The 26,730-nt window shown below is 42.4% G+C and overlaps 1 protein-coding gene across 1 annotated transcript; it reads left to right on the top strand.

The window, feature by feature from the left end:
- The first annotated feature begins 353 nt into the window (after positions 1-353).
- DIP2A (DIP2 acetate--CoA ligase A) lies at positions 354-26,730 on the top strand. Its single transcript, XM_089488379.1, has 39 exons — positions 354-444; positions 11,449-11,520; positions 12,873-12,899; positions 14,124-14,240; positions 14,861-14,980; positions 15,191-15,433; positions 16,037-16,165; positions 16,258-16,377; positions 16,472-16,669; positions 16,791-16,882; positions 17,089-17,199; positions 17,646-17,769; positions 17,882-17,991; positions 18,307-18,409; positions 18,603-18,667; positions 18,864-18,957; positions 19,080-19,199; positions 19,315-19,429; positions 19,625-19,764; positions 19,888-20,024; positions 20,111-20,191; positions 20,323-20,450; positions 20,639-20,753; positions 20,830-21,031; positions 22,023-22,132; positions 22,222-22,302; positions 22,491-22,614; positions 22,751-22,872; positions 23,019-23,130; positions 23,502-23,611; positions 24,008-24,138; positions 24,212-24,380; positions 24,601-24,771; positions 25,376-25,437; positions 25,509-25,566; positions 25,789-25,863; positions 25,987-26,161; positions 26,240-26,363; positions 26,478-26,730. The coding sequence occupies exons 1-39, from the start codon at positions 354-356 to the stop codon at positions 26,728-26,730; spliced, it is 4,731 nt and encodes a 1,576-aa protein (XP_089344505.1).

Here is a 26,730-nt window from a genome sequence, read left to right on the forward strand (position 1 = left end):
CAATTCTGCGCAGTTACCGGGCAGATTCTGTGCGTTAGGCGTGTTCCCGAGAAAATTACACGCCTCCTATGCGCATTCGCGGACCGCTCCCACGCGCGGTCCCGCGTCGGGCCGGTCCTGTGGGGACAGGAGCGGATGAAGCAAGTGAGGAGAGGCCTTGACAGAACAGGCAAAGCAGAGGGCGTGAAGGGTCTGACAAAATCAAAGCAGGCATTGACCCGTAACATAGTCGGGGAAGGAGCCTGACCTACCCCTCCTAGGCAGACGCAAAGGGGCTCCCGCTGGTTTAGTCTGTGGTGCCGGGGCTATGAAGTGTCCGTGATCTCGGTAGGGTATGTGACAGGCAGCAGGGGATGGCTGAGAGAGGGGGATGTGCACTGCTGGAATCACTGCCAGTGGATGTTCGGGAGAGTTTGGCAGAGCTGGAGCTGGAGCTTTCTGAAGGTAAGATCCCGGTGAGCCTCATACCAGCCGGGTTCCGCTAGCATGCATCCCGCCCTCCGACCCGCTGCTGCTCCTTCAGTTACCGGCACTGCAGAGACCTGTTGGTACCCTGTCAGTAGCCGCCTGGTGCCCTTGTCGTGCACACTCGTGACACCTACCCGGGCCGTTACTGTATCTCCCTACAAGCTGTGTGCTCTGTAAAACGTGCAGTCTGGGAAGCAGGCCTGTGTCATATGGTGACTATCAACCTCAATATGGATCAGAAGCTCGCAAGAGCAGGGTCCGCTTCTCCTTGTACCAGCTCCTTATTATGTGTGACTTTAACTTATCCCACTGATTGTAATAGCGCTATATAAATAAATGTAATGTAATAAAGATGCTCTGGCTTGGCTACAAGGCTATGTTTGAGAAATTCTAAACTCTTTGGAGACCGGTGAAGAATCTAGTTCTAAGGGATGCGGAAATGTCACTCTCCTGAGGCCAGTCGGGTTGAGCCGTCAACCTCTTGGGACATGAAATGATGAGTATCTCCTGCAAACCAAGTCCTCGTCTCCTGATTTTTTTAAATGTAACTGTGTCTCATCTCTCTGAGATGAAGGCCAAACAAGATGACTGGACCTTTATCCCAGGTCCATCTCCAACCTGGTCATTCCAGACTTGAAGGACAAAAAGCGTAGATTTTCAGGGCCAAAAGTCTAGTATCGCTGGTTTCACAACAAAGTCAAATTAACAAGAGGCGGCGCCCTTCAATGTGCCTTAAAATCAAGTAAGAGAAATAGGACCAGTAGGCAAGTGGCCACCAGGTATGGTCATTAGAAGGAAGGCAAATCCAAACTCTCCATGAAGCCCTGGCTGTAGTACAGTTGTTATCTTAAAAGCACCTCAGCAGGCTTCAGTCCTGACATTACCTGCTGCCTGCACCGCACGCTCAGGACACATGGCACGTATGTGCTGCGGTGTATCACCGGATGGGCATTAATACAGAGCAAACCCTTTATGGTAGCCTGTTACTTTAAATGGCTAGTGTTGTTATTTCACTTGTCTGTATGTGTGTTTAATTCCACTGAAACATTCAACACTTCGCTTTGAAAAAAGACGCCTGGCGTATCGCGGTGGAGCGTAGGTTTTCTTTGAGGGGCAGAGATAAAAAGAAAACTCAGTCTATCAAATGAAGTAAGGGAATAGATGCATTTTAAGGGATAATGTAGGAAAAACATTTATTAAGTATAAAATGCAGTCCGGAATACAATAATGTAGACTGGCGTTGTTCCAATAAACCACCTTTATCTACAAAATCTGGAGACTGCCATTGTTGTAATATTTTGGGTAACTTTTCCAGGGTGAAAACTAAATTGAGCTGACTGCTTATGGTAATGAAGTCCATGGTAATGAAGAAATATATACATTTATAAGAAATTGCTGCAGATTGTAAATCAGGAATAGCCATCATGGAACCATGCTGTTTTTGTGGAGCCACAACGTGTTGGTGCTTCTGTGTTAGGTTGCCACAAGGAAGCCGAGCATCACAAGAGTTTACATGTACGTGTGATTATCTGTGTGAAACATCACCCGGACTGTTGAGCGGGGTAACTTTCTTTGCATTCAGAAATGCTAATTATGGATTTATCAGACATCATTTTTCTGATATCTGGGTTGTCCAGGCTGCACTTTTCCCAAGTTCTTCAATTTTTATTTTGGAACCATGCCCGGTTTACTGATCTCGGGTGTGTTTTTTCGTGATGTGTGGCAGAAGGGTGTGTAGATCATGGTACGTGGAACGGAGGGTGGTTTGTGGAATGTTAAAGCTTTTTAACGTGGAACTCCCATCATACTTTGATATCCTTTATTCTCCAAGGGTTGTAAGGCTTATGCATGTAATAGTTGCTTTAAAAAGTCACAAACGTTCGCATTTTACTTCATGTGGGTACTCGTCTACTACCCCTGGCCATCTGCTGTTTGGGGGATCTAGTTTTGGCTACCTGAAAGCCTCTTAGCGTTTGGAACATGGTACCAATTGCTTTACACATGAGGCAGCAGGCAGAGCAATTGCATAAATATAGATGCCGCAACTGGAGACAAATATCACAAAAACAAAAAAATGAATGTGTTTTTGCGATAATACTCTAGCTTTGTGTATGGCGTGACATTGGGTATGGCGTGATCAGCACACAGTAAGAAGGAGAGAGAGAATAAATACCTTTTGAAAAATTGAAAACATTTACAAAAAATAAAAATGAAACCTAAATAAAAAGATAAATTATAGGACTTTTGTGATGTTACAATGGGTACCTACTAGAGACAGGGGAGATCCATGGGGTCTACAAAGACCCCAAGAGTGTATAAGGTCACATTGCTCTTGCACAAGGGCTTTTGCTGTATTCAGGGGATGCTGTTTAACCTCAATTGGGTATGATAAGCAGCAATATTCAATTAGTATTTTATAGCCATAAAGTTTTAAATAAAAGCCCTCATTTTGTGTAGATAGTCTATTCAACTGTGACTTGCCTCTCGCTTGTTCAAAGATTTCACAAAAGTGCTTAAAATGCTTTAGTCCTTAAGTTAAAAAAAACAAAACACCTTGGTTCTTAAGGGGTTAACGTACTTTAATATGCCTTTGCTGGTGGGGCTGCGTGGCGCATTAGACTGCCCCTTTAAAGGTTTTTATGTATTCGAATTTTATACATATGACCTCATACATTCACATAAGACTACAGCGCTACGGAATATGATGGCGCTATATAAATCAATACGCATGGATATGGGGATTGTTTTTATCATCCATTGGGTGGGAGTGGGTCGGTAATTGATAATTGAGGATGTGATTTGACGCTTGATGTCAGGGGATGGGTTGTGCTGACAAGTTTCAACCTGTGCCAATAGTTTATATCTAGTGCTAATCTGATCTGCCCACTAATTACAGTTCCTGTGCCCACCTGTATCTAAGGATTCTGATGTTGGCCTCACATAGCCAGGCCAGCCCGGAAAGGCAAAACGGCTCCCAAATATCAAATGTTTTTGCCTTGTTTTATTTGTGTTGTGTTTTGCTTGCATTGCCGGCTCCCAGCGACAGTCTCTGTTACAATAATGTCCTTGCTATTCTGTTTCCCAAACAATATCCTAGATGTCTGCAGATTGTGGTTCATTACGAAACATGTTTGCACCGGTCCAGATCTAATGTACGGTATATTTCGTGTTTTCCCCGTACCTTTAGTGCTTTGTGATGAACTGTATTAAGCACCACGCTATGGTTTTGGCACCTGTACCAACTCGCAGGGCTTGGGATCGAGGCTGACGTTTTCTAGGCCAACTTTAATCTCCGACCATTGAACTGGTTGTCTTGTTGTATATCCATCTGCGTTTCTTTAGAATCCGTTCTTTGCTCATTGAGTAAGGCTTATACCTGTTATTCTCGACGTGATCCAATTGTGCAGTTTGTCGGTTTCTACTGTAGGCGAAGAAGAAGACTAAGAAGTCCTACACATGCCTATGGAATAAAAATGTATATATTCATTTAAAAAATTATTTTACGTTAGCAGTCGGTTTGCAGTAAAGGCCGTAATGTTCACACTTGTGTCTACCCCTGCAGCACCCTTGGATCCCCAAAGCATTCCCCCAACTGATTAAAAAAATTGTCATTTAATTTGCGCTCGATCACGTCAGATGAAAATCTGGATCCTGTTCTGAGTTATAGAAAGTAGCCGTAAGCTGATGAGATACAAAAGTGTAGAAATGATTTACAAAATGCATTAAAGAGAGAAGAAAACTATACTGCACGCTCTGAGATTTATTTCTATGATCTGTTGACGGCTATGTATGTAACTAAATAAGGCATTAAGCAAAATGTTATATTTTTGTACATCATTTGATTTATAAACCTACTTTCATAGTCACATTATTGTGACTTTTAGGGCTGTCCCACCATGTGACCAAAACGTTCTGAGCACAGAGGTATTTGATTCCCAGAGGGACTGCCCCTCCTAGAGAGGGGCTGTTATATGCAGGCATTGTTAATTTTTAAAGTGAAATGGAGCTTTATAGGTTAAATATTAAATAAGTGAACATTTAAAGTCTCTTGATTTTACATTGTGTTCCAGAATGCTGTGTAACGCATGCTGTCATGGTGAATGTGAAACAAACACGGTGTATGAGAGTGCTTCTGGTTGTTTTGCACTTTCCATACGGAAGAATGTGCTGGATATTTGCCTCTGTCCGGCTTATTGTCTTTACAGGAAGTGAAGGAGGAAGAGGCCCCAGATGTTAAAGTGTTCATTGTGTGAGCAGCCACTGTGACCTCGCTGTGCCCTGCTGATCACTCCCTCCACGTATTGCAACCCACATGCCCCAGGGCCTGGAAATCACTTACAAGACAGATTCACTAACACACCCTCGGCCCTCCTAATGTATACATTAATACTTATTGCTCTCAGCCGGACTGATGGACTGAACAAACTTCATCACACCGACCACTCAATCGGAGAGATCACACCGACATACACTCATGCTGACAACTCTCAGCCACAGTGTCATACACTCACTCACACACACACCACATTCTGACACACACATTTCACTCCTAGTCACTTTCACTCCCCGTGATGAGCATACTGATACATACTGTATATCATTTTTAAAGAACCAAGCTTACATAAAAATTGAAAAAGGGCCAAGGTCCCAACTTACTGCGTCTGGTAGAAATGGTAATCAACTCTGCACGTAGCTGTGTATTTTCACACAAAGATGTGACATATTATCTACACATACAGATCTTTATTCTATACATACACAGTGTTCATGTGTATGGAATACTGGACCTCACTATAATATAGTAATTATTTTCCACTATTACTGCTGCCTTCCTCTTCGGTAGATATGCCCATTATCGCATTACAGATGCAGATTTAATGTAGACCAGGGGTCGTAAAATTAAGTTCGGATCCAGCTTTTTTTTTCTTCTTTAATAATGTTTTAATTATTCATATATTATCCAACCTGGCGCCTGGGGTTTTTCAGCCTTGCCATACAGTAACATACACTTATACATTCTAACCCCATATAGTAACAGACACACACTAACATCATATACTCACAAACGCTAACACCTTACAGTAACACACGCTAACGTTCTATGCTCATGTACACACATGCTAGTACACACACTCTATGGTGACATACACACTTTTGCTAATGCCATACTGTAACATACACAACAACATACACTCTTGCACCACACTCTTATACACACACACTGGCGAACACTATACATATATAAAATTACACACTCTAACACTATGGACACGTGTACACTCAATCTGGCACTACAATACAATAGTCATACTGACACACTAACTCTAGGGCTACACACATATACACACTAATACTACAGTATACACATAAAGACTGACTCCAGCACTATACATATAAACACATACTCTCGCACTATAACATACATACACACTCACATATACTACTGCCCATCTCCCTTGCTGCGCCACTGCCTATCTTCTGCCATTGTGAAACCAGCGCGGTGGAGTGAGTGACGTGAGGCACCCAGCAGTACATATGTATGTGCAGATCCAAGCAACAGTACCAATGTGGGCATGTACACTGGAAAAACATGTAAAAAAACCCAACAAATAAATGCTTAATATTTTAGTGTTTATTTTATTTTATTGGTCTTGTGGTCCGCTTTGGGGTATCGTGCTGCTAGTATGCCCGACCATTTGAGCTAATGTCTGACACAGATCTTCAGGCCAGCACTTCACATATACAGTTTGATCCATTCTAGGAAGAATAAAATTATCTAGCAGGTTTATTGTTAACCTCAATAGAGTATACTATGATGGTTTGGGGTGAATACACTCACTGGCCACTACACCTGTTCAGTTGCTTGTTAACACAAATAGCTAGTCAGCCACTCACATGGCAGCAACTCAATGCATTTAGGCATGTAGATGTGGTCAAGACAACTTGCTGAAGTTCAAACCGAGCATCAGAATGGGGGAAAAAGAGGATTTAAGTGATGTTGAATGTGGAATGGTTGTTGGTGCCAGATGGGCTGGTCTGAGTATTTCAGAAACTGCTGATCTACTGGGAATTCACACACAACCATCTCTAGGGTTTACAGAGAATAGTCCAAAAAAGAGAAAATATCCAGTGAGTGGCAGTTGTGAGGACAAAAATGCCTTGTTGATGTCAGAGGAGAATGGGCAGACTGGCTCGAAATGACAGGCAACAAATAACCACTCGTTACAACCAAGGTATGCAGAATACCATCTCTGAACGCACAACATGTCGAACCTTGAAGCAGGTGGGCTACAGCCGCAGAAGACCACACTGGGTGCCACTCCTGTCAGCTAAGAACAGGAAACTGAGGCTACTATTCGCACAGGTTCACCAAAATTGGACAATGGAAGACTGAAAGAATGTTGCCTAATCTGATGCGTCTCAATTCCACCTGCGACATTCAGATGGCAGGGTCAGACTTTGGCGTAAACAACATGAAAGCATGGATCTATCCTACCTTGTATTAAACATTCAGGCTGGTGGTGGTGTTGTAATGGTGTGGGGACATTTTCTTGGCTTTTTTGGGCCCCTTAGTACCAATTGAGCGTTGTTAAAGCGACAGCCTACCCAAGTATTGATGCTGACCATGTCCATCCCTTAATGACCACAGTGTACCCATCTTCTGATGGCTGCTTCCAGCAGGATAATGCACCATGTCACAAAGCTCACATCATCTCTGGTTTTTGAACATGACAATGAGTTCGCTGTACTCCAATGGCCTCCACAGTCACCAGATATCAATCCAATAGAGCACCTTTGGGATGTACGGAACGGGAGATTTGCATCATGCATGTGCAGCAGACAAATCTGCAGCAACTGCGTGATCCCATTATGTCCATATGGACCAAAATCTCGGATGAATGTTTCTTTCTAGAAAGTATGCCACGAAGAATGAAGGCAGTTCTAAAGACAAAAAGGAGTCCAACCAGGTAGTAGCAAGGTGTACCTAATAAAGTAACCAGTGAGTGTACATCACATGATGGCTACATCACATGAGATGCTGTCATGTGATTGGCTGATTGTTTTAACAAGCAATTGAACAGGTGTACCTAATAAAGTGGCCAGAGAGTGTAGGTGGATGGCTTAGACTTGGGATTTCATTACGGGCAGAAAAACCTTTGTGTGAGACTCAAATATGGAGGATATGGACCACGATTCTGTATTGTTTTTGTTCATGCATTTTAAGTAAGATAGTGCATACAAAACGTTATATGCAATGTAAGTACCTGTAGGAGAATAGACAGAAAATCAGATAGAAACATAGAATTTGACAGCAGATAAGAACCATTCAGCCCATGAATTAGAAAATGTGCTCCTTAATCTTAGTCTCCTCTTAGATTCAGGGTAGCTTTATGCCTATCCCATGCATGTATTATTATTTTATATAGCGCCATCTTATCCTGTAGCCCTGTACAATGGGTAAAGAGGACATAACAAGTAGTGTATTAAATACAATTTTGACTTACATAAACAGAAGGTGAGGAAGGCCCTGCTCATAAGAGCTTACAACTCCCTCACTGCATTACCCTCTACCACTTCTGATGGAAGGTGGTTCTCAGGGCCGGCCCGACAATGTAGCCGAGTGGGGCAAGCGCTCCAGGCGGCACCTTGAAGGGGCGGCACTAATTTTTTTTAAAGCGAAAGAGAGAGAAAGGGGCGCTGAGTGGTTTTCGCTTACCAAGCTGTCAGTCCCCGCTCGGCGCCCCTCTCTCTCTCCTCTGCGGCGAGTCTCCCTGTTCGGTCTCGGTGCCGGCTTGTAATGCTGAGTGCCGGAAGATTACCTCATTTCCGGCGCTCAGCATTACAAGCCGGCACCGAGATTGAACAGGGACACTCGCTGCAGGACTGCTGAAAGGTAAGTACAAGTGGGGGGGTTTAAGGGTAGATAATAGGGAGGAAGGGTAGATAATGGGGGGGGCGGCAGGGACGGAGGGAGAGGAAGGGTAGATAAGGGGGGGGCATTTTAAAATTCGCCCCAGGTGGCATTTTGTCTTGGGCCGGCCCTGGTGGTTCTACTTATTTGCCCTCTCAGTAAAGTAAACCTCTGACACTCTAGTGTTAGACTATGAGCTGTTCTGATGTTTCTCCACCTTTAAAGCAAATCTCCCGCCTGTAAATCCATGTATTTTATCACAGGAGTTTTGCTTTTGACTTAATAAAGGGACGTTGATACTCTCTTAAAAGCTTATCCTTAAAATGTAGCTTAAAATGTATTGTTAGTCCAATAAAATGGTATTTTTTATTACTGAAATTTACACTTCTGGACTATCACAGCTATCCCAAGCTGAATTCATTCTTCCAAGCTATACGTGAGGTTTTATGATGAATGTATATAATTTGGAATCACATTTCAATAGTGAATGATTTTGGGATATGCATTAAAATCTCAGATATACATGGATTGCAGAAAGACCAGGTTTTGGTTTTGTGTCAAGATATGAAGCCATCATTTTTTATGTAGGGCGATGTAGATGAAATTGTAAATGTTTAATGACAGCTGAAGCTGCTTTGATTGTTGGTGCTACCCCGTGTGTTTAATCCTAATATTGTTTACAATGTTTTGTTTTTTACCAATCAGTAGTTAGCTAATGTTACTGCAAGTGGATAACATTTATTATTATTTCTATTAAACTAGCATACATGTGATTGGTGGTTGCTGCTCCTATAGACTTCAATAGGAGCACTACATGGTACGTGCAGGAAGTGTACTTAATTACACTTCCTGTTTTATGCAGAGGCAGTCAGGGGCGGAGTTAAAATAGGAGTCTAATCTTCTAACTCTAATAACAAAAGGATCTGTCCTGCCTTTGCTACAGAGCCGCTTTTTCATAGAAACACACAGTATAGCAAAATTCCCCCACTTAATGTGACACTTCATGAGCAGACATCGGGACACAGCCCCCCCGTGCATCAGGTTTGGTTTCTAAACAGGCCAACGTCATCAAGATATGATCGTTTTCAACTCCACTTGCCTTTCTTTTGTGTGCACTTCACTATCTGTTTCAGCTGGGCTTGTCTGTAAATTCCTGTGGGTTAGGGTCATGCTGTGCAGTTATCGGTAACCACCAGTATCGTGCTAGAAATCCATTTTTATTTTATGAAGCATAATGCTTTTTATGAGAAAAAGTTGTCTTTTTAAAAAAAAATTATTATGAATAACCGCATATGCTTTTCGATTTGAATGTTTTTCTTTCTTGGAGACATTTAGAGGAAAGTTTTGGAGACATAGAGTCAGACAAAATTAAATAGATTAAGTACATTTTTGGGATTCCTCATCCTCTTTGTATTATTGTCTGTTTAAATGCTAGTAGTTTATGTTCTGTGCCCTATGCTCCCAAGAGGATTGGGGCTGGATCCCCTTGCTACTGTGCTGGGCCTTTGTATGTCTGGCCTGTTGAATTTTTTGGTCAGATGGATGGATTCTATCCTTCCCAGTCCATGAATGGGCGATGCTTTGTGTGTTCAGAATGCTTGTTTATTCCCATGAATGGTGGGACTGGAGATGAATAGAGGGAGGTGGCTGTAGGCATTGTAGTCAGTATCACCGTGATAAGTGATTTGATTTGGTTCTGTGAAACCTTTGGTCAGCGACCCTTCTTCAAGCTGTGGGTGTAAAAACCTTTCTCCCAGTCGTTACTGTAGCTCTCTTTACTTTGCCAATGGACAGATTATATCAGCTTTCCTGGCTTCAGCTGTTTTTGGGGCAATAGTACATTATCTGGCGACTTTGTATCTTTCCTGGGGGAGCAATTGTCTGTAGACATGGGGAGCAGCTGCTTGCTTGGAGCTCCCGTGTGCTTAGGGGACAGTTTAAGGGGTGTGGGGTTGGGGGCAGGGCATGTGGGTGTTTAAAGCTTTAAATTGTCTCTGCGATGGAGAGGGAATACTCATCCCTAGTGTGTGTACAGAGGAACAAAGGGATGTGATTGTGTTGAATACAGTCACTTGGAGCTTGCACGGCTCTGCTGATCACTTGGATTTTGGACCCTTTCTTCTGTGAAGATTGGCTCGCGGTGGCATAATTGTGTCCAGTTCTGGAATTTAACATCTTCCTGATAGAAAAACTGGGATTTTTTAATTCTGTGCATGGAAACCTTAACATGAAGTACTGCCGTATCAAATGGATTCTCATTATATTTGCATAGACTGAAACTGACCTCAGGTATGTAACGTTGTAGTTCATGCTGAAAGTTGTAAGCCCTAACATTGATTTTGGTGGGGTAGATAAAGACCCTTCTATGTTTTGGGAATTCCTGGTGGGCCGTTAATGGCTTAAGGTTTGATGCTTTTTTTTCTGCGTACCCTATATTATTAAACATCGGAGGTGTTCATGTTTTTGAGGAAGCTGAAACACAGGACATAACCTTTTGTGTGGAGGTGCGATTGGCATGTCCTGTCTGTCTTAATCTACATCCTATTTGACATTGATATAAATTTGCAGTAGGCACTTGCGTCTCTGTAGAATGATACACCTGGTGGTTGTGTAGTCCGTATGGCTCTATGTTGAAGGTATGTAAGGCCTTTTACATGATATTTTCTGATGTGCCGTGTCTTCCGTTAGGGTTTTGCCAGCGTATGAGACAGCTGCTTGTCTCCTATTTGAAACCCAGCTTTGGAATCCTATTAACGGGCTTACGCTGGGCTTTATGTTGCCTACTCTTTTCTCTGCAGGGTTTCAGTAGATAAGCGGCCTGATAATAAAGAGATTTTCCGTGCATTACATTAAACCTCTTCTGGGCCAGACAGATTTGTACTGTATTTACATTTGTTTGTCTACTAGATAAAACAGCGTGTCTGGGGTTTTTTTTGCTACTGTAACCAGTCTGGTTCTTACTAGATCAATACGGCATTTATCCTCATCACTATGTTAAAAATAATAACAGTATGATGCAAAGTCAAAAACGTACCCTGTCTCATGTACAATACATTTGTCTCTTCTAGGTGACATCACTCAAAAGGGGTATGAGAAGAAGAGGGCCAAACTGTTGGCTCGATATTTCCCACTCATTCAAGGTACACGTGAGCTTGAGCTTTTTTTCGGGGGAAAGTAGAATAAAGTCATGAGTTTGCAGGAGTCTTCATGCAGGTCCAAGTTTAGAATGTCCAGTATATGAGTAGCGAGTGCGGAATGCAACTGACAAGATGGACAAACAGGACTGTGAGAAAAAGAGCTGACAGTAATTGGGAAAAGTATAGTTGGGATAGGACAGTAGGTTGCAATAGTCTGGGGAGGTATGTATGGACTGTAAGGGCTAGGAGGGTTGGAAAAGTAATGACTCTGTAAAAGAAATTGATGGACAATTGGGAGGAACTGATGGCCTCTTGGGGAGAGGGATAGACGTAAAGTGCTTGAGGAGACGGAATGATTGGATCTCTTACCACTTGGCTATCTTTTAAGGTTGCAAAGGATCTTGTTTCCAATATGTGAGGTTGTGTGGATCTGTGCTGTTGCTATCACACAATCGTTGCTCTGCTTCCTTTTAGTACTGATTAAGGGTGTCTGGTTATGACACCATTTGCTTTATGTCAGCGTGATGCTTAGATGGTATGGCTTTGTTTTGCATTGAGCAGCTTCTGATACGGACATTACTGTGGGGACATACCGTACATGTCTGTCCGTGTGGGTACCTCAGGGATCAGTACTGGGGCCCATACTTTTTTAATATTTTATCAGTGATATTAAAGGTGGCCGCAAAGGTAAAGTATGTCTTTTTGCAGATGACACCAAGGTCTGTAACATCTATGTAGATATTCCTGATGGAATATCCCAAATGTCTGATGGTTTCAGTAGATTAAAAGAATGGTATTTGCAGTTCGATGTTAAAACTTGTGAAATAATGTACTTGGAATGTAAAAATCCAAAGGTATCAGGTATACTTTGTTGTTACAGACAATAGAGGAGAGGGGTTTGGTAGTCTTTATATATAAATGTAATTATAAAGACTTTAAGGCAAGTAGTTAATGCAATAACATGCAGGGGTGCTGGGTTGTATAGTTGACAGATCTTGTGTACAGTTCTGGAAACTCCATCTCCAGAAGTAAATAGACATTTAGGAGACCATCCAGGGTCTACTATAATTATAAATAGAAGATAAATGACTAAGGGATCTTAATATGTATAGCCCACAGAAGAGAAGCGAGAGAGAATATATTATAAATACATAAAGGAGGGGAGATGTCCTAATCCTAAAAATCTGGGATCCTGAAGTTATACTTTACTAAGAGGGTGGTGGGTAAGCGTAAGAGCCTCCCAGCAGATATGTTATAAAGTAACAGAGAATTAAAACATGCATGGGATAGGCGTTTGGCTATCCTGAACAGAAGAAAAGAGCAAGAAATAACTAAGGTTTTAGTCTTGACAGCAGGAATAATAGACAGACTACACGGACTGAGTGGGTATATTTGCTATTAAATTCTATTCAAATTCTATTCAGAATCAGAGGGTAACAATTTCCATAGAAAATGGCTTTTCATGAAAACATATGAAATGTGTAGCAGTTTGGGTCTATTCCAGCGGGTTCACGAATAGTGCTTGGCATTATAGTGTCTGAGTTTTGAGGCTTTCGGCACGTCTGACAGACATGAAGTCTAAGAGGGTACTTCACAGGAGAACAAAAACGTTTTGGTGCCTTGAGTAACATAAAATGAATATGTTTTCCCTTTAAAGATAAAATGATTGTTTATTTTCATATAGATGCATAGTTTATTTCCAAGTTTATTAAGTGTTTTATATTTTTGCGATGCATGGAGTTGCAAGCTGCCGAACTCTAGGGAAGCTAGTATCTTAATTTATACCTGTTTATGGGAAAATGTAGTTGACTGTTGAAGTCAAATAAGGAAAATAATGTGCCCTTTTAACAGATGAACACAAAACATTGAATACAATGAAGATACATTATGCGTACTTATAAGAAAACAGTTTGGGGAGTAAAAGTTTATTATTGTAGTTTTGTCCTGCCTCCCCAGTAACAAAATGACAGTGATTACTCCCCCAAATGTTTTCTTATATGTATCATTGCTCTTTTCTTTCCTATCTGTGCACATTATTGCAAGGTTTAAGTGAACAGTGTCTGAATTTGCAACATAGTAATTTATAGGTGGGGAAACATGGAGTTCTTCAGTGTGTTCCTGCAGGTGTCCCCATCAGTTGTAAAGCGCTAGTTTAACCTGATGACATTACTTATTTAACTTAGAAATCTGACGTTCCTTTTGGGCCTCTTAATTGTTGTCTGTAACTCAATGCGAGGCATGCGTCGATAGTGGGAATGGGAATTGTTGGTGCTCACGTGTTGGTTTTCTGGCCACCTTCCAGTAGCTGAGCCAATGTGTTTGCTGAGCTCCAACGCCTGGTGCAGCTTTACAGTAAAAGCATGCACAGACGGCTACCCGGTTTCACCTCCACCTAAATAAGCAGAGATTCTTGTGGTCAATAAAAGCAAAAGCTGAATAATATCGCACAATTTGTTAGAGCATGTTTGCTTCTCAACTGGGTAGTGGGAAGGTTACAGGATAGAATAATCTTGAAGGGGAACGAAGATATGTACCACCATGTCCTGATTATTTTACCTATTTGCCCCCCCCCCCTCATTATTCTCACCTGTATGTCCTTGTAGGAGTAGATCCTTCTCTACAAGCTGAGAGTAAACTTTCAGGGACCTCGCAGATTACCGTAGCTCCGAATAAGCAGCAAAGGTCTCGTTCCACAAGCTCACGGGATGAGCGCTTTCGATCAGGTGAGTAATGCAAAGTTACAAAATGCTTCTTTGTTCTTGCGGCTTTAGGTTTTGCATGGGATGGGGGTTGTACTTAATTTTTCCATTTCAAAGCTGAATCTCATCTCTTCTGCAAAGTTTTCAGTTTCCTTCTTAAAGGGGGAAACACAGTAACAAAGATTAGCTTTAACAAAAACACGGTCTTTATCTCCTTTTGTTCCAATAATCTTCCTTTATCTGCAAACCTGGAGGCTGCCATCACATGGATGACGTTCTCTGCACAAACACCACACTGCGCTATTTCTTTACGGCAATACTATCTGTTCTTCCATAGAGTTTAGTTTCCGGCAGGATGCTTAGCAATGAGCCATTGTATTGTGTATCACAGGCAGTGAGATAAGGAAATCAGAGTATGTGTCTAGTAGACTGGGTTACGGCAACAGAGCTAGACCACCTACAAAATGGCTGCTATGCCGTTGTCTAAGACTTTATATTTTGCAAAAACTAAAACGGTTTTTAAAAAGAAAAACGGCAGAATATTTTGGAAATCCTTTTTATGGCAATGCAAAACTTGGTTTGGAGTTCCCCTTCAAATGAGTTTATCAGCAATGATGTGTCCCTGAGCATTGTTTCTTGCACAGATGTTCACACAGAAGCCGTACAAGCAGCTCTGGCCAAATACAAGGAAAGGAAAGTGCCCATGCCTTCTAAAAGACGCTCTACCCTTGTCCAGTCTTCTGTAGAGGTCTACACTCCTCCTGGTAACTGGGATTTTCTTTTTGTTTTGTTTTTTTAATGCAGTTTAATTTTCCACAGGTCAAGCAGTTAGTGCACGTCACTGGTGAACGCTTAGGTCTGCTTGTTCCAGCTTACTCCATTGTTATAAACCTTCACTTGTTCTCCATTTGTTTGATGTAGCTTTTTTTTTGAGCCTCATCATTACGCAACTGTCATGGTTATTTTGCTCACAGACACCTCGTCAGCCTCAGAGGATGAGGGCTCATTGCTCCGTCAGGGACGCTTCACATCCACTCCTCTCCAGGGTCATTCCAGCGTGGAGCCCTGGATTAGCAGGGTAACCCAGGGCTCCTCCACCTCATCATCAGCATCTTCCACTTCATCCCACCCAGGAGCCAAGCCTGCAGTCTCCAACAGCTGCTCTGTTAATTCCACTGCCACCATGCTGGCAGACCTCATGACACATGCCCAGATAGGTCAGTATCAGGGCATGTGCTGTCCAATCTTTTGGCACGTCCGCTCCTTTATATGGGCTGACTTGTTTTGTTTCTTATATGATGTGTTATTGAAGGATAGTTGTTGGCGCATTGAGCCCCAAGGGTTACAGCTCTACAAATTCTGTATATGTTTTAGCGCAAACTATTTGCAACCATTTGCAACTCTAAAATTGAAATCCTTAAATTAGGATATAAAAAATATACTGTGATAGTTGTATTGCTACTGCCAAATAAATATATATATATATATATATATATATAAATATTCTTGCTGCCGATGTTATTTCAACCAGGACTTACTATTTAATTATTCTCAAGTTTTTAAAGAAATCTTATGTTGACTGAGGGTAACTCAGATGGTTAGACCAAACACTATGGCAAGGACAAAAGTTTTTTCCTTGCGATAGGGACTGTGTAAAATATGCAGCTAGGTCTTGAGGCGGTTTGGGGTAATTTCAGTAGTTGTGGCTATATATTGCCCTTGCATTTCTCTATTAACTATACCCCTGGGAAATAGGCTTTGCTCCCTATATTATCTGCACATTTTCAGATCCATGTTATGTTCTTCTTCCTGATAACTAGAGAGTATTTCTGCGCCACCAGATGTGACCACAGGACTCTCAGGACATTCACACCATGAGCGCCCACAGGTGGCGTCAGTTCGTGGTGTGCCAAGGGGATTCAACAGCAGCATTATAGAAACAGCAGATGGTGCGTTGAGAAGAGGCGCTGACTTTAAGACATGCTATTGTGCCAACACGTTGTTTTAACAATCTAACTGACTTCATTCTTTTCACCGACAGGGGTACCGGTAAGCAGCAGAGTATCTTCCAAAATACAGCAGCTCCTTAATACCCTTAAAAGGCCCAAGCGTCCACCACTCAGAGAATTCTTCGTGGATGATTTTGAGGAGCTCCTTGAAGGTACGTATTAAGCTTTATTTTTGGTTCCTGATTATTCTAGTTCATTTGAAGACATTTCTTCCTTATGCTGTACTTTTGTCATCTTGTTGTGTAGTCCAGCAGCCGGACCCCAACCAGCCAAAACCAGAGGGTGTAGAAATGGCTCTTCTCAAAGGGGAGCCACTTGGAGTTGTATCTAACTGGCCTCCTTCATTGCTGACTGCTCTGCAACGGTGGGGAACTACTCAGCCCAAAGCTCCGTGTCTGACGTCTCTAGACACCACCGCGAAAGCAGTCTATACGCTAACCTATGGTAAATGTTTTCAACGGGAAAGTGCTAAGAGCAAATGGTGTACTACGCTGTTCTTGTGTCCACTATAACATTTCTGTACCATCTGCAGATGTTTTTTTTAAATGATTTATCTTTCTCTCAGGCAAGTTATGGAGTCGAAGTGTTAAACTGGCCTACACACTCCTAAACAAATTGACCAATAAGAATGAACCACTGCTCAAACCAGGGGACCGGGTATGTATGAGCATAATACAGAGGGACAAGGAACGTGAATGTAGCGATGTAACCCAGGGTGTCAGAGGATCAATGATCTGTTACCCTGAAAGCGTGTTTGTCGGTATCCCTGCGAAGAGATGTCATTTTAGTGTCAGAATTAGCCACTTTGACTAATGGTAATGAATGATTGCAAAAAAAAGTCTTTGTTTTATTGTGTCTTGCAGGTGGCTCTCGTGTTTCCCAACAATGATCCCGCGATGTTTATGGTAGCATTTTATGGCTGCCTCCTTTCTGATCTTATTCCTGTTCCCATAGAGGTGCCTCTAACTAGAAAGGTAATGTTTCAGTTGGGTTTGGGGTGGTCACTTTCACATGTTAAAGGGGCGGTTTTCTGTCTCTTACCATCTCTCCAAAGAAGAATGCATTTTAAAATACTTTTTGGGTACATCAATATGTATTCTTTGAATATCTAAAAACCTTTGCTGAAAGCTGCAGCTCCCAGCATCCACGGTGGTCTGATAATTGAGATCGAGGGGAGCGCTTCACACACATGCGCAGGTGGTTTACAGAGCCATTATTTGGGCTAAATGGCAGTGAGTTTATCACATCCCGGGCAATGTGTACGGACAAACACATCTCCTGCGCAGAAAATAGCTGAGGTGCAGACAAGGGGGTAAATGCATATGGCGAGCTTCTGTAATTGGGAACACCGAGTTCTCTCAGCTGTCTTCTGCATTAGTATGTGTATGATGGCCTTACATCTGTTTGCTTTCTTATATAGGATGCTGGCAGTCAGCAGATTGGATTCCTTTTGGGAAGTTGTGGGGTCTCTTTGGCTCTTACAACAGATGCATGTCAGAAGGGACTTCCCAAATCGCAGACTGGTGATGTGGTGACATTCAAAGGTGAGAATGAAGCAAAAATGTCGTCATGTTCTTGGTGGCAAAAAAACATTTGTTCTAGACTTTTTATGGCAAGACTTAGTGAGTCTGTACTCTGATCCTCTTGTTTTTGCAGGCTGGCCTCGCCTGGCATGGTTCGTTATTGACGGAAAGCACTTAATGAAACCACCTAAAGACTGGCAACCCCATATCAAAGATGCTAGTAACGATGCAGCCTATATAGAGGTACGGGCTGCTTATTTCTTCTTCTTCGAAGAAACCTACTCACAACAAGCTCCATTTACAGAATGGCATTGAATTTTTGTGTAATATGTTCTTGCAATATGAAAAGACTTAAACAGAGAATTAGTTCTGTTGCTTCATTCTATGTAAATCGATGATCAGTACGTACATTCTCTGGCGCCGTTGGTTTATGAACTAGTTATGGTGATCCATGATCCAGTAGTCTGCAATGTAAAGTGTATTAAAACCACAGTACCGGTGTCATTCTTCTCTTCTGTGATAGATTATCTTTCTCACATTGTATCTGTCTCTGCGCAGTATAAGACCAGCAAGGAGGGCAGTACGATGGGAGTCACGGTGTCTCAAGCCGCCATGTTGGCGCACTGTCATGCACTGACACAGGCGTGCGGCTACTCAGAAGGTATGACTGACTTGGCCAGTACATTAGGGCCTGGATAAATATGAGCAAGAACTGGTGTTACACATTAAAGGGATTATTCTTTCTGCATTAAAATGTAATGTCATCACTGTGTTTTGAGAAGAACGCAACGTAGTGCATTGAAAATGTTTTGAAACACCTAAGACGTCTGATTTCAGATTATTTTGTTCTCTAGCTGAAACGTTAACCAATGTTCTGGACTTCAAGAGAGATGCTGGTCTGTGGCATGGTGTACTGACTGTGAGTTTCTTTTTTTATTTTTATTCATACTTCTCTGTCATATAATTTACCGTTATACATGCAATTTATTGTCTCAGTTTTAACCCTTTAAAGTCCTGTTTTAACACATGATAAAGTGGCACTGGTCACCTGAATTTTGTATTTGTAGAAGATAAAAATCACTTGTATTCTTTTCAAAATATGTATTCCCATACAGAGTGTCATGAATAGAATGCATGTTGTCAGTATACCATATGCCTTAATGAAGGTGAATCCCCTCTCATGGATCCAGAAAGTCAGTGCTTACAAAGGTAAGTGCCCTGTATTTGTCCAGTTTTTAAAGGTGTATACATGGAAGTAATAAGTGCAAAGTATTTATTTTCTCTCGTATTGTTTCCATCCCGTGTCTTAATACACTTTTTTGGTTCCGTAGCTCGTGTAGCCCTGGTAAAATCCAGAGATATGCATTGGTCGCTCCTGGCACAGAGGGACCAACGCGATGTGAGTCTCAGCTCTTTACGAATGCTCATAGTGGCAGATGGATCTAACCCATGTACGTGAGACCAACGTGTGCACAGAACGCATACGATTCATACGTTTCTCAAATTTCTTGCTCATGTGTTATGCATATCTGGCTTTACCTTAAACAAAAAATTCTGCACTTACAGGGTCCATTTCTTCCTGCGATGCCTTTCTCAATGTCTTCCAGTCTCGAGGTCTGAGACCTGAAGTGGTCTCTCCGTGTGCCAGCTCATCAGAAGCGCTAACGGTTTCCTTGCGCAGGTGTGTTCTTATTTCAATAATTTATCATCCGCTCTGTCGATATCCCATTCCTTTTATACTTTAACGCTATTGTAAGTTCATGCTGTTTCCTTTCTGTAAACATCCGCTATGGTTGCCTTCTCTAATGCACCAGTATATGTCACTGTTCATCCCCTCAACTTCCTTCGCATTCTGATCTGATGTGCTTCAATTCAGGCCACCTGATATGGGGGGAATGCCGCCTGGGAGAGCAGTTCTGTCTATGAATGGGCTGAGTTTTGGTGTCATCCGCGCAGACACAGAGGAGAAACTATCTGTGCTGACTGTTCAGGATGTGGGACATGTCCTTCCTGGTGGTAAGATAAAGTTCTGCTATCATTACAATGTACTTGAGAGAATTCCACATGCGTTCTTTCAAACTGTAACAAACTGGATGAACGTGGTAGCATGATCAGTGATATGTATATGCTATTTTCTAGCCAGCATTTGTGTGGTGAAGGCAGAAGGAGCACCATACCTTTGTAAAACCGATGAGGTTGGAGAGCTGTGTGTTTCATCCCAGTCAACAGGAACTGCATACTTTGGTCTACAAGGAATTACCAAAAATGTGTTTGAGGTATGTTACGTGCTAAGCTAAGAGGCTTTGTTAGAATAATGAGCCCACATAAGTGAATTTAAGAAATAACTGTTTTCATTTTCTAGACCATCCCACTGACTGCCAATGGAGATCCGGTGTGCAACCAACACTTTACCAGAACTGGATTACTTGGCTTTATTGGGGAAGTGAGTATGTTCAGAGCTTTATTTTTGTTGCATGCTTGTTGTCATCCGCTCCCAAGTCCATCATATTTATCTCCCCAAAATGCTACCTGTTCTTGGCAATATCATTTTTTTATTTCTTTTCCTTTTTGCAGGAACGTTTGGTCTACGTTGTTGGGAAGGTAGATGGCCAAATGGTTGTGAGTGGTCGCAGGCACAGCTGTGATGATGTAGTGGCAACGGCCTTGGCTGTGGAACCAATGAAGTTTGTATACAGAGGCAGGTAAGATGCTACGGGAGATGGCTGTGTTGGAGAGAATGGAGGAGATGCAGCACTTTGTCCTTGTTAAGGACACTGTGGCCTATTGAATTAGATGTGTAAAACTTGAGTCATTAGTCAGTTGGCTGGTAATATTATATTTAGGAATGGAAAGGCTTTATGTGCTACAAGTCCTCTGTTCTCCAATGCAGGATAGCTGTGTTTTCAGTTAATGTATTACACGATGAGAGGATTGTCCTGGTAGCAGAGCAGAGACCTGACTCCTCTGAAGAAGACAGTTTCCAGTGGATGAGCAGAGTCCTGCAGGTAAATCAAACTTTGATTGTTTCCCAAGTGTTTACTTGTACATAACAGATTTTTACATAGGATATCATTTCCACAGGCTATTGACAGCATTCACCAGGTGGGAGTTTACTGCCTGGCTTTAGTACCTGCTAACACTCTTCCCAAAGCACCTCTCGGTGGAATCCATATCTCTGAAACCAAGCAACACTTCTTGGAGGGATCTCTGCACCCCTGCAATGTTCTTATGTGCCCGCACACGTGTGTTACCAACCTGCCTAAGCCACGCCAAAAACAGTCGGGTAAGTGGAAAGGAATACAATGTCTTAACTCTTTGGTGATGTATCACGATGTGGATACATAATGAGTTTTTAAACAAAATGCCATAAGTGCCACATAATTAGTTACTCAAAATTTTAATAATTTACATAATCTATAACCACTCGCCTCAATACACATAATATACATACCATAAGAACAAATGGGATGAGAGCATTGTGTCTATATCGGGGGTCTCAAATGGCATGGTAATACACATTGAGGTGGCTACACAAAGTACACCGGTCTGATACGAATGCATTTAAACCTATTAGTGCATCAGCAATGGGGGCTTTTTTTCCCCCAACAAGCAGGGTTCGGGATTTAACCCCGTTGACATTGGTTGGATACGATGGCATGCTAAACTGCCAGCTTAAGCTTTTTTTCTGTCATCCTCTCTGTATTGGCGTGGTGGGAAACTGGCATTTATGTTCTTTTGTTGGCTTGAGAGGAATCTTGAAGTTGTGAAATGATTTAAATAACCTCACCACATAAAGTATGACTGCTTTGATCACGAACGTTTCTCAGAGGTAAAGCCTCCTGCAGTGGTTTGTTTGAGCACTTCTCTGCCCGCAGATCTTTTAAGCACATATGCAGAACTCTGTTAGCGTGAATGGAGATAGCTGATTTATGATATGTAAATCTGGAACAGAATTTACAGTAATTGCATATAATGGGCATATAAAAGCACACTGTTTGTTTTCAGATCTGTATGGCAGTCATGCCAGGAAGTAGTTATATTCACGATCCTGATCTACCTTTGAGCAGAACCCCTGCACGTTCATTCACCTGGCAGCTTACCTGTGATAGCTGGTCTCTGAATGTGCATCCATTCCTAGTTTTATTTTTCTGCCTTGTGGAAATAAAGAGCTCTCTTTCTGTCTCTTGCATTTGAAGAATTTTTGTGTTACAAAACGTCATTAGTTCTCTTTAGCTACCCATGCCACACTAAAATCTTCCTCTCTCGTGTCGAAGATGTGGGTCCTGCCTCAATGATTGTGGGTAATCTGGTGGCTGGAAAGAGGATCGCTCAGGCTTGCGGAAGAGATGTGTCTCAGCTCGAGGACAATGATCAAGCACGAAAGGTGAAATAGGATTTTTATTTTATTTATTTATTTTTTAATAGAATTAGCTTTTCCCTTTTATCATTTTTTTCTTCTTGATTCTCTCCCAGTTCCTCTACTTAGCTGATGTTTTGCAGTGGAGGGCACAAACAACTCCTGATCATCAACTGCTTCTGCTGTTGAACGCTAAGGTAATAAGTTCCTTGGCTACTAAAGGTATTATAGTATCAATCAATAGAAAACGTTAAATATGTTTTTAACAATATGCATTTGTGTGTGTATGTAAACTGTATACAATTTATAAGTAGTAAGTACAATTTAAGTAGTCTTTCTGTTTTACGTACTGATTTGTGTTGATGTCTTTCTGTCTTCTCTGCAGGGCACTGTGTCGAGTACAGCATCTTGTTTACAGCTCCATAAGAAAGCAGAACGTATAGCCATCGGTTTGGTGGAGAAAGCGCGTCTCAATGTGGGGGATCACGTAGCTTTAGTGTACCCACCAGGTTAGTGGGAGCAGGATACGTTGACTGTGTGTGCTGCGGAGGTCAGAAGTGATTTAGAATATAACATACATACTTGGAGGAGGGTTAGACTGGCATTCTTTGTTTGAAGTTTTTCCTTCTATTTTTTTTAACCCAGGAATTGACCTGATTGCCACATTTTTTGGCTGCCTTTATGCTGGCTGCATCCCAATCACAGTGCGACCACCTCACCCGCAGAACCTTACAACCACCTTGCCTACTGTCAAGATGATTGTAGAGGTAAATGACGCCTTTTCTTTTTCTTTTGTCCATAAACATTTTCTCCTGCATGTGCTGGCCTGTTTTGTGTACGTCTGTGTGGACGTGTCCAATTGTGCTGCATCTTTTTGTGCTGGGCTGGTGATGTCTGTTATCTCCATGTGCAGGTCAGTAAGTCATCTTGTATCCTTACCACACAAGCAATAATGCGTCTACTCAAGTCCAAGGAAGCTGCTGCAGCTGTAGACATCAAAACATGGCCAACCATTTTGGACACTGGTGAGCAGCTTAGTTTAGCTATACCGTGTTTGAGATTAAATTACTAACTAAGCTGTATGAATAGTTTCTTCAAGATTGCTCTTGTGATTTAATGCAGTTCAACTGGTTTGTACCTTAATGATGGTTTTAAGAGTATCCACAATTCACAGGAACAGGGATCCCCTTGTAGCAGTGTTATGAGACTGTAGTACCTGTCTGTGTTTACGTTTCTTGATATATGTGCTTGGTTAGTGATCCATCACAGTATCGGTCAGCAGTGCAAATGAAGTTCCAGAATATGTGGTGTTCTTGTAATCTGCCAAAGCTTGTTTGCTTGAATGTTTTTGTTGTTGCAGTTGAACTATGTGCATGATCTCTGTGTGTTTCTACAGAGGACATGCCCAAAAAGAAGATATCGCATGTGTACAAGCCACCCTCTCCGGAGACCCTAGCTTATTTGGATTTCAGTGTATCCACCACAGGAATACTAGCGGGAGTGAAGGTGCGATATTAACATAACATAAACCCTATTTCCTGCCCTCAATGCAGTCTTTTTAGGTCTCCTATGCATTATATCTCAGTATTGTTAAGTACCTAAACAAACAGGGCATATACTTGTCAGCCTGGTGTAGCAGATCTGGTGGGGAGAGCCACAAGATAAATGGCAAACTTGCTATATGTAGGTCTGTGCTTAGCTGGCGTCATCTCTGGTATATGTACCTTGTGGTGTGTTTCTAAAGTAACAGGAGGCTATGACATTGTATCCCAGCACACAAAAAAGAGCCCAGCCTACGTACACCAATGCACTTTACATACAGTTTGTGTTCACACACAGTCCTCCCAGCCATCTTTCTTCTCTGCTTTCCCTCTAAAGTTCATGCATCCATTTCCCTTCTAGATGACGCATGCAGCCTGCAGTGCCTTATGTCGCTCCATTAAGCTGCAATGTGAGCTATATCCCTCTCGTCAGATTGCCATCTGCCTGGATCCATATTGTGGCTTGGGCTTTGCCCTCTGGTGCCTCTGCAGGTGAGCCATCATTTTCCTATTGATATAACGGTAATCAGCATTGCAAAATACCAACATACCCCTCTCTCTACAGTGTTTATTCCGGGCACCAGTCTATTCTAGTTCCACCATTAGAGTTGGAGAGTAATCCATCTTTATGGTTGAGCGCTGTGAGTCAATACAAAGTGCGTGTCACGTTCTGCTCCTATTCAGTGATGGAGATGTGCACCCGGGGTCTGGGTACACAAACAGGCACCCTGCGGGTAAAACTTTGCTTTCTATATTTTCCTCATACACCGTTTATCCCCCTACTCTAAATGCATTTCTACTTTTATTTTTTTATCCCATATGAATTCCTCCACCTATAGCCTACCACTGTCCCCTGTCTCCTGCACCTTTGAAACTGTGGCTTTCCTGCCTAAAAATTCCCTTTCCCTTTTTTTTTCCATTGGTCACCCTCGACCATTTGTTCCCTTTCCCCAGTCACGTGGTGTAAATTTGTCCTGTGTGCGCACGTGCATGGTGGTAGCAGAGGAGCGCCCACGGATCTCGCTTACTCAGTCCTTCTCCAAGCTGTTCAAGGATTTAGGCTTATCCACCAGAGCTGTCAGCACCACCTTTGGCTGCCGGGTCAATGTCGCCATCTGTTTACAAGTGAGTATGTTTCCCTTCTGATTTGTGCCGTGCAGGGAGAGTCATGGGAATGCTTTGTATTTAGAGCCACGTGTAACTGGTCACGTAACCCCACTCATGTTCAGCCGTATGCTTTATCTACCATTTGTTTATTCCCACTCTTTCTTTCATTCTGTATTGCCACTCACTTCTCTTTGTGGTTCCTCTTTCAGCCCAACAGACTGGGCAAGCTTATTGACCAGGTATGGTGTCTGCATGTGTACGTGCTGACATGCTAACCAAAGCGTGCTTTGCCTTAAAAATACCTGGGAAGTGCAGGAGAGATGGATGTCAGCGTAGTAGTAGTGGAAGTTGGGAGCTGGTTCCAGGGCAATATGCGAATTAGGTACAGGTAGTATCCAAACACGCAAACCGAGGGTAGGACGCATTTTGGAGAACAGTGCTGAATGCAGGTGCAGGACTTGAGATGAGGAGGGACTGTAGCGCACACCCACACCTTCACGTTTGTAGAATTGGTTTGTTCAGCTTATCACCTGCATGGCAGCCCCAGCTCGTGGTTCATTTTGGTTTTGGTTTTTTAAATTATTTTTACCCGTGAAATGACAAGTAATTTCCTATTTTACAGGGCACTGCAGGCCCTGATCCAACTACTGTTTACGTAGATATGAGAGCTCTGCGTCACGACAGGTAAGTCTAGACCCTGTTCTCGGATTTCTCTCATTAGGGTTCCTTCTCCTAATCATGTCTGTATTCTTTAGGGTACGCTTAGTGGAAAGAGGGTCACCACACAGTCTTCCGCTAATGGAATCTGGAAAGGTAATGTCTACTCTCTTAGATATGTGTGTAGGTTATTTAGAGTCTCGACCTCTGCCAAGGTCCTAGGAGAACGTTTGGCTTTATCCAAAAAAACATTGGCTTTATCCAAAATTTAAAATATTGTCTGTCCATACCCTGTAGTCATATGGCTCAGACGAGGCCTCAGCCTGTCTATGTGGTTATTTCAAATGACTCCAAAGTGATCTGTTTATTCCCGTATAGATTCTTCCTGGTGTGAAAGTCATTATAGCACACACAGAGACCAAAGGACCACTTGGCGACTCTCACTTGGGTGAGGTATGCATCGAAACCTGTGTTAATCGTTTACATGTATGGTACATTTCATATACATGCAGTTTATATTCACGCATAGGGTTTGTGGATGATTGTAATATGTTTGCAACGTCTCTGCTCCTGCAGGTATGGGTAAGCAGCCCACACAATGCTAATGGTTATTACACGGTTTATGGAGAGGAGGCTTTGCACGCTGATCATTTCAACGCGCGGCTCAGCTTCGGTGATACACAAACTGTTTGGGCACGTACGGGATACCTTGGATTTCTCCGCAGGACAGAATTGACTGATGCCAGCGGAGGTAACGGATTGAGCAAAGCATACATTGTTGTTTTACTTGATATAGTGCCACAGCAGGTAATGTTGAATATTTCCGCAGAGCGGCATGATGCTTTGTATGTAGTTGGATCCCTTGATGAGACACTGGAGTTGCGTGGAATGAGATATCATCCCATTGATATAGAAACGTCTGTGATCCGCTCTCACAAGAACATCGCTGAATGGTTAGTGCATCAGGACTTGGGGTGGGGGACACACTGTCTTTTAATGTTAGTATGTTGCTTTATCTGACAATGCTAGGACATTTTAATTCGATGACATCTTTCCTTTCTTCTCAGCGCTGTGTTCACATGGACAAACTTGCTGGTGGTTGTGTTGGAACTCGATGGCCCGGAACAGGAAGCGTTAGACCTGGTAGCGTTGGTGACTAATGTAGTTTTGGAAGAGCACTACTTGATCGTGGGAGTGGTGGTAATTGTGGACCCGGGGGTTATTCCCATCAACTCACGGGGAGAGAAGCAGCGTATGCATCTTCGAGATGGTTTCCTGGCCGATCAATTGGATCCTATTTATGTCGCATACAACATGTGA

Source organism: Sceloporus occidentalis, unplaced genomic scaffold (genome assembly GCF_023333645.1).
Source record: "Sceloporus occidentalis isolate IW3139 unplaced genomic scaffold, rSceOcc1.0.p SCAF_38, whole genome shotgun sequence".
NCBI classification, from domain to species: Eukaryota; Metazoa; Chordata; class Lepidosauria; order Squamata; family Phrynosomatidae; genus Sceloporus; species Sceloporus occidentalis.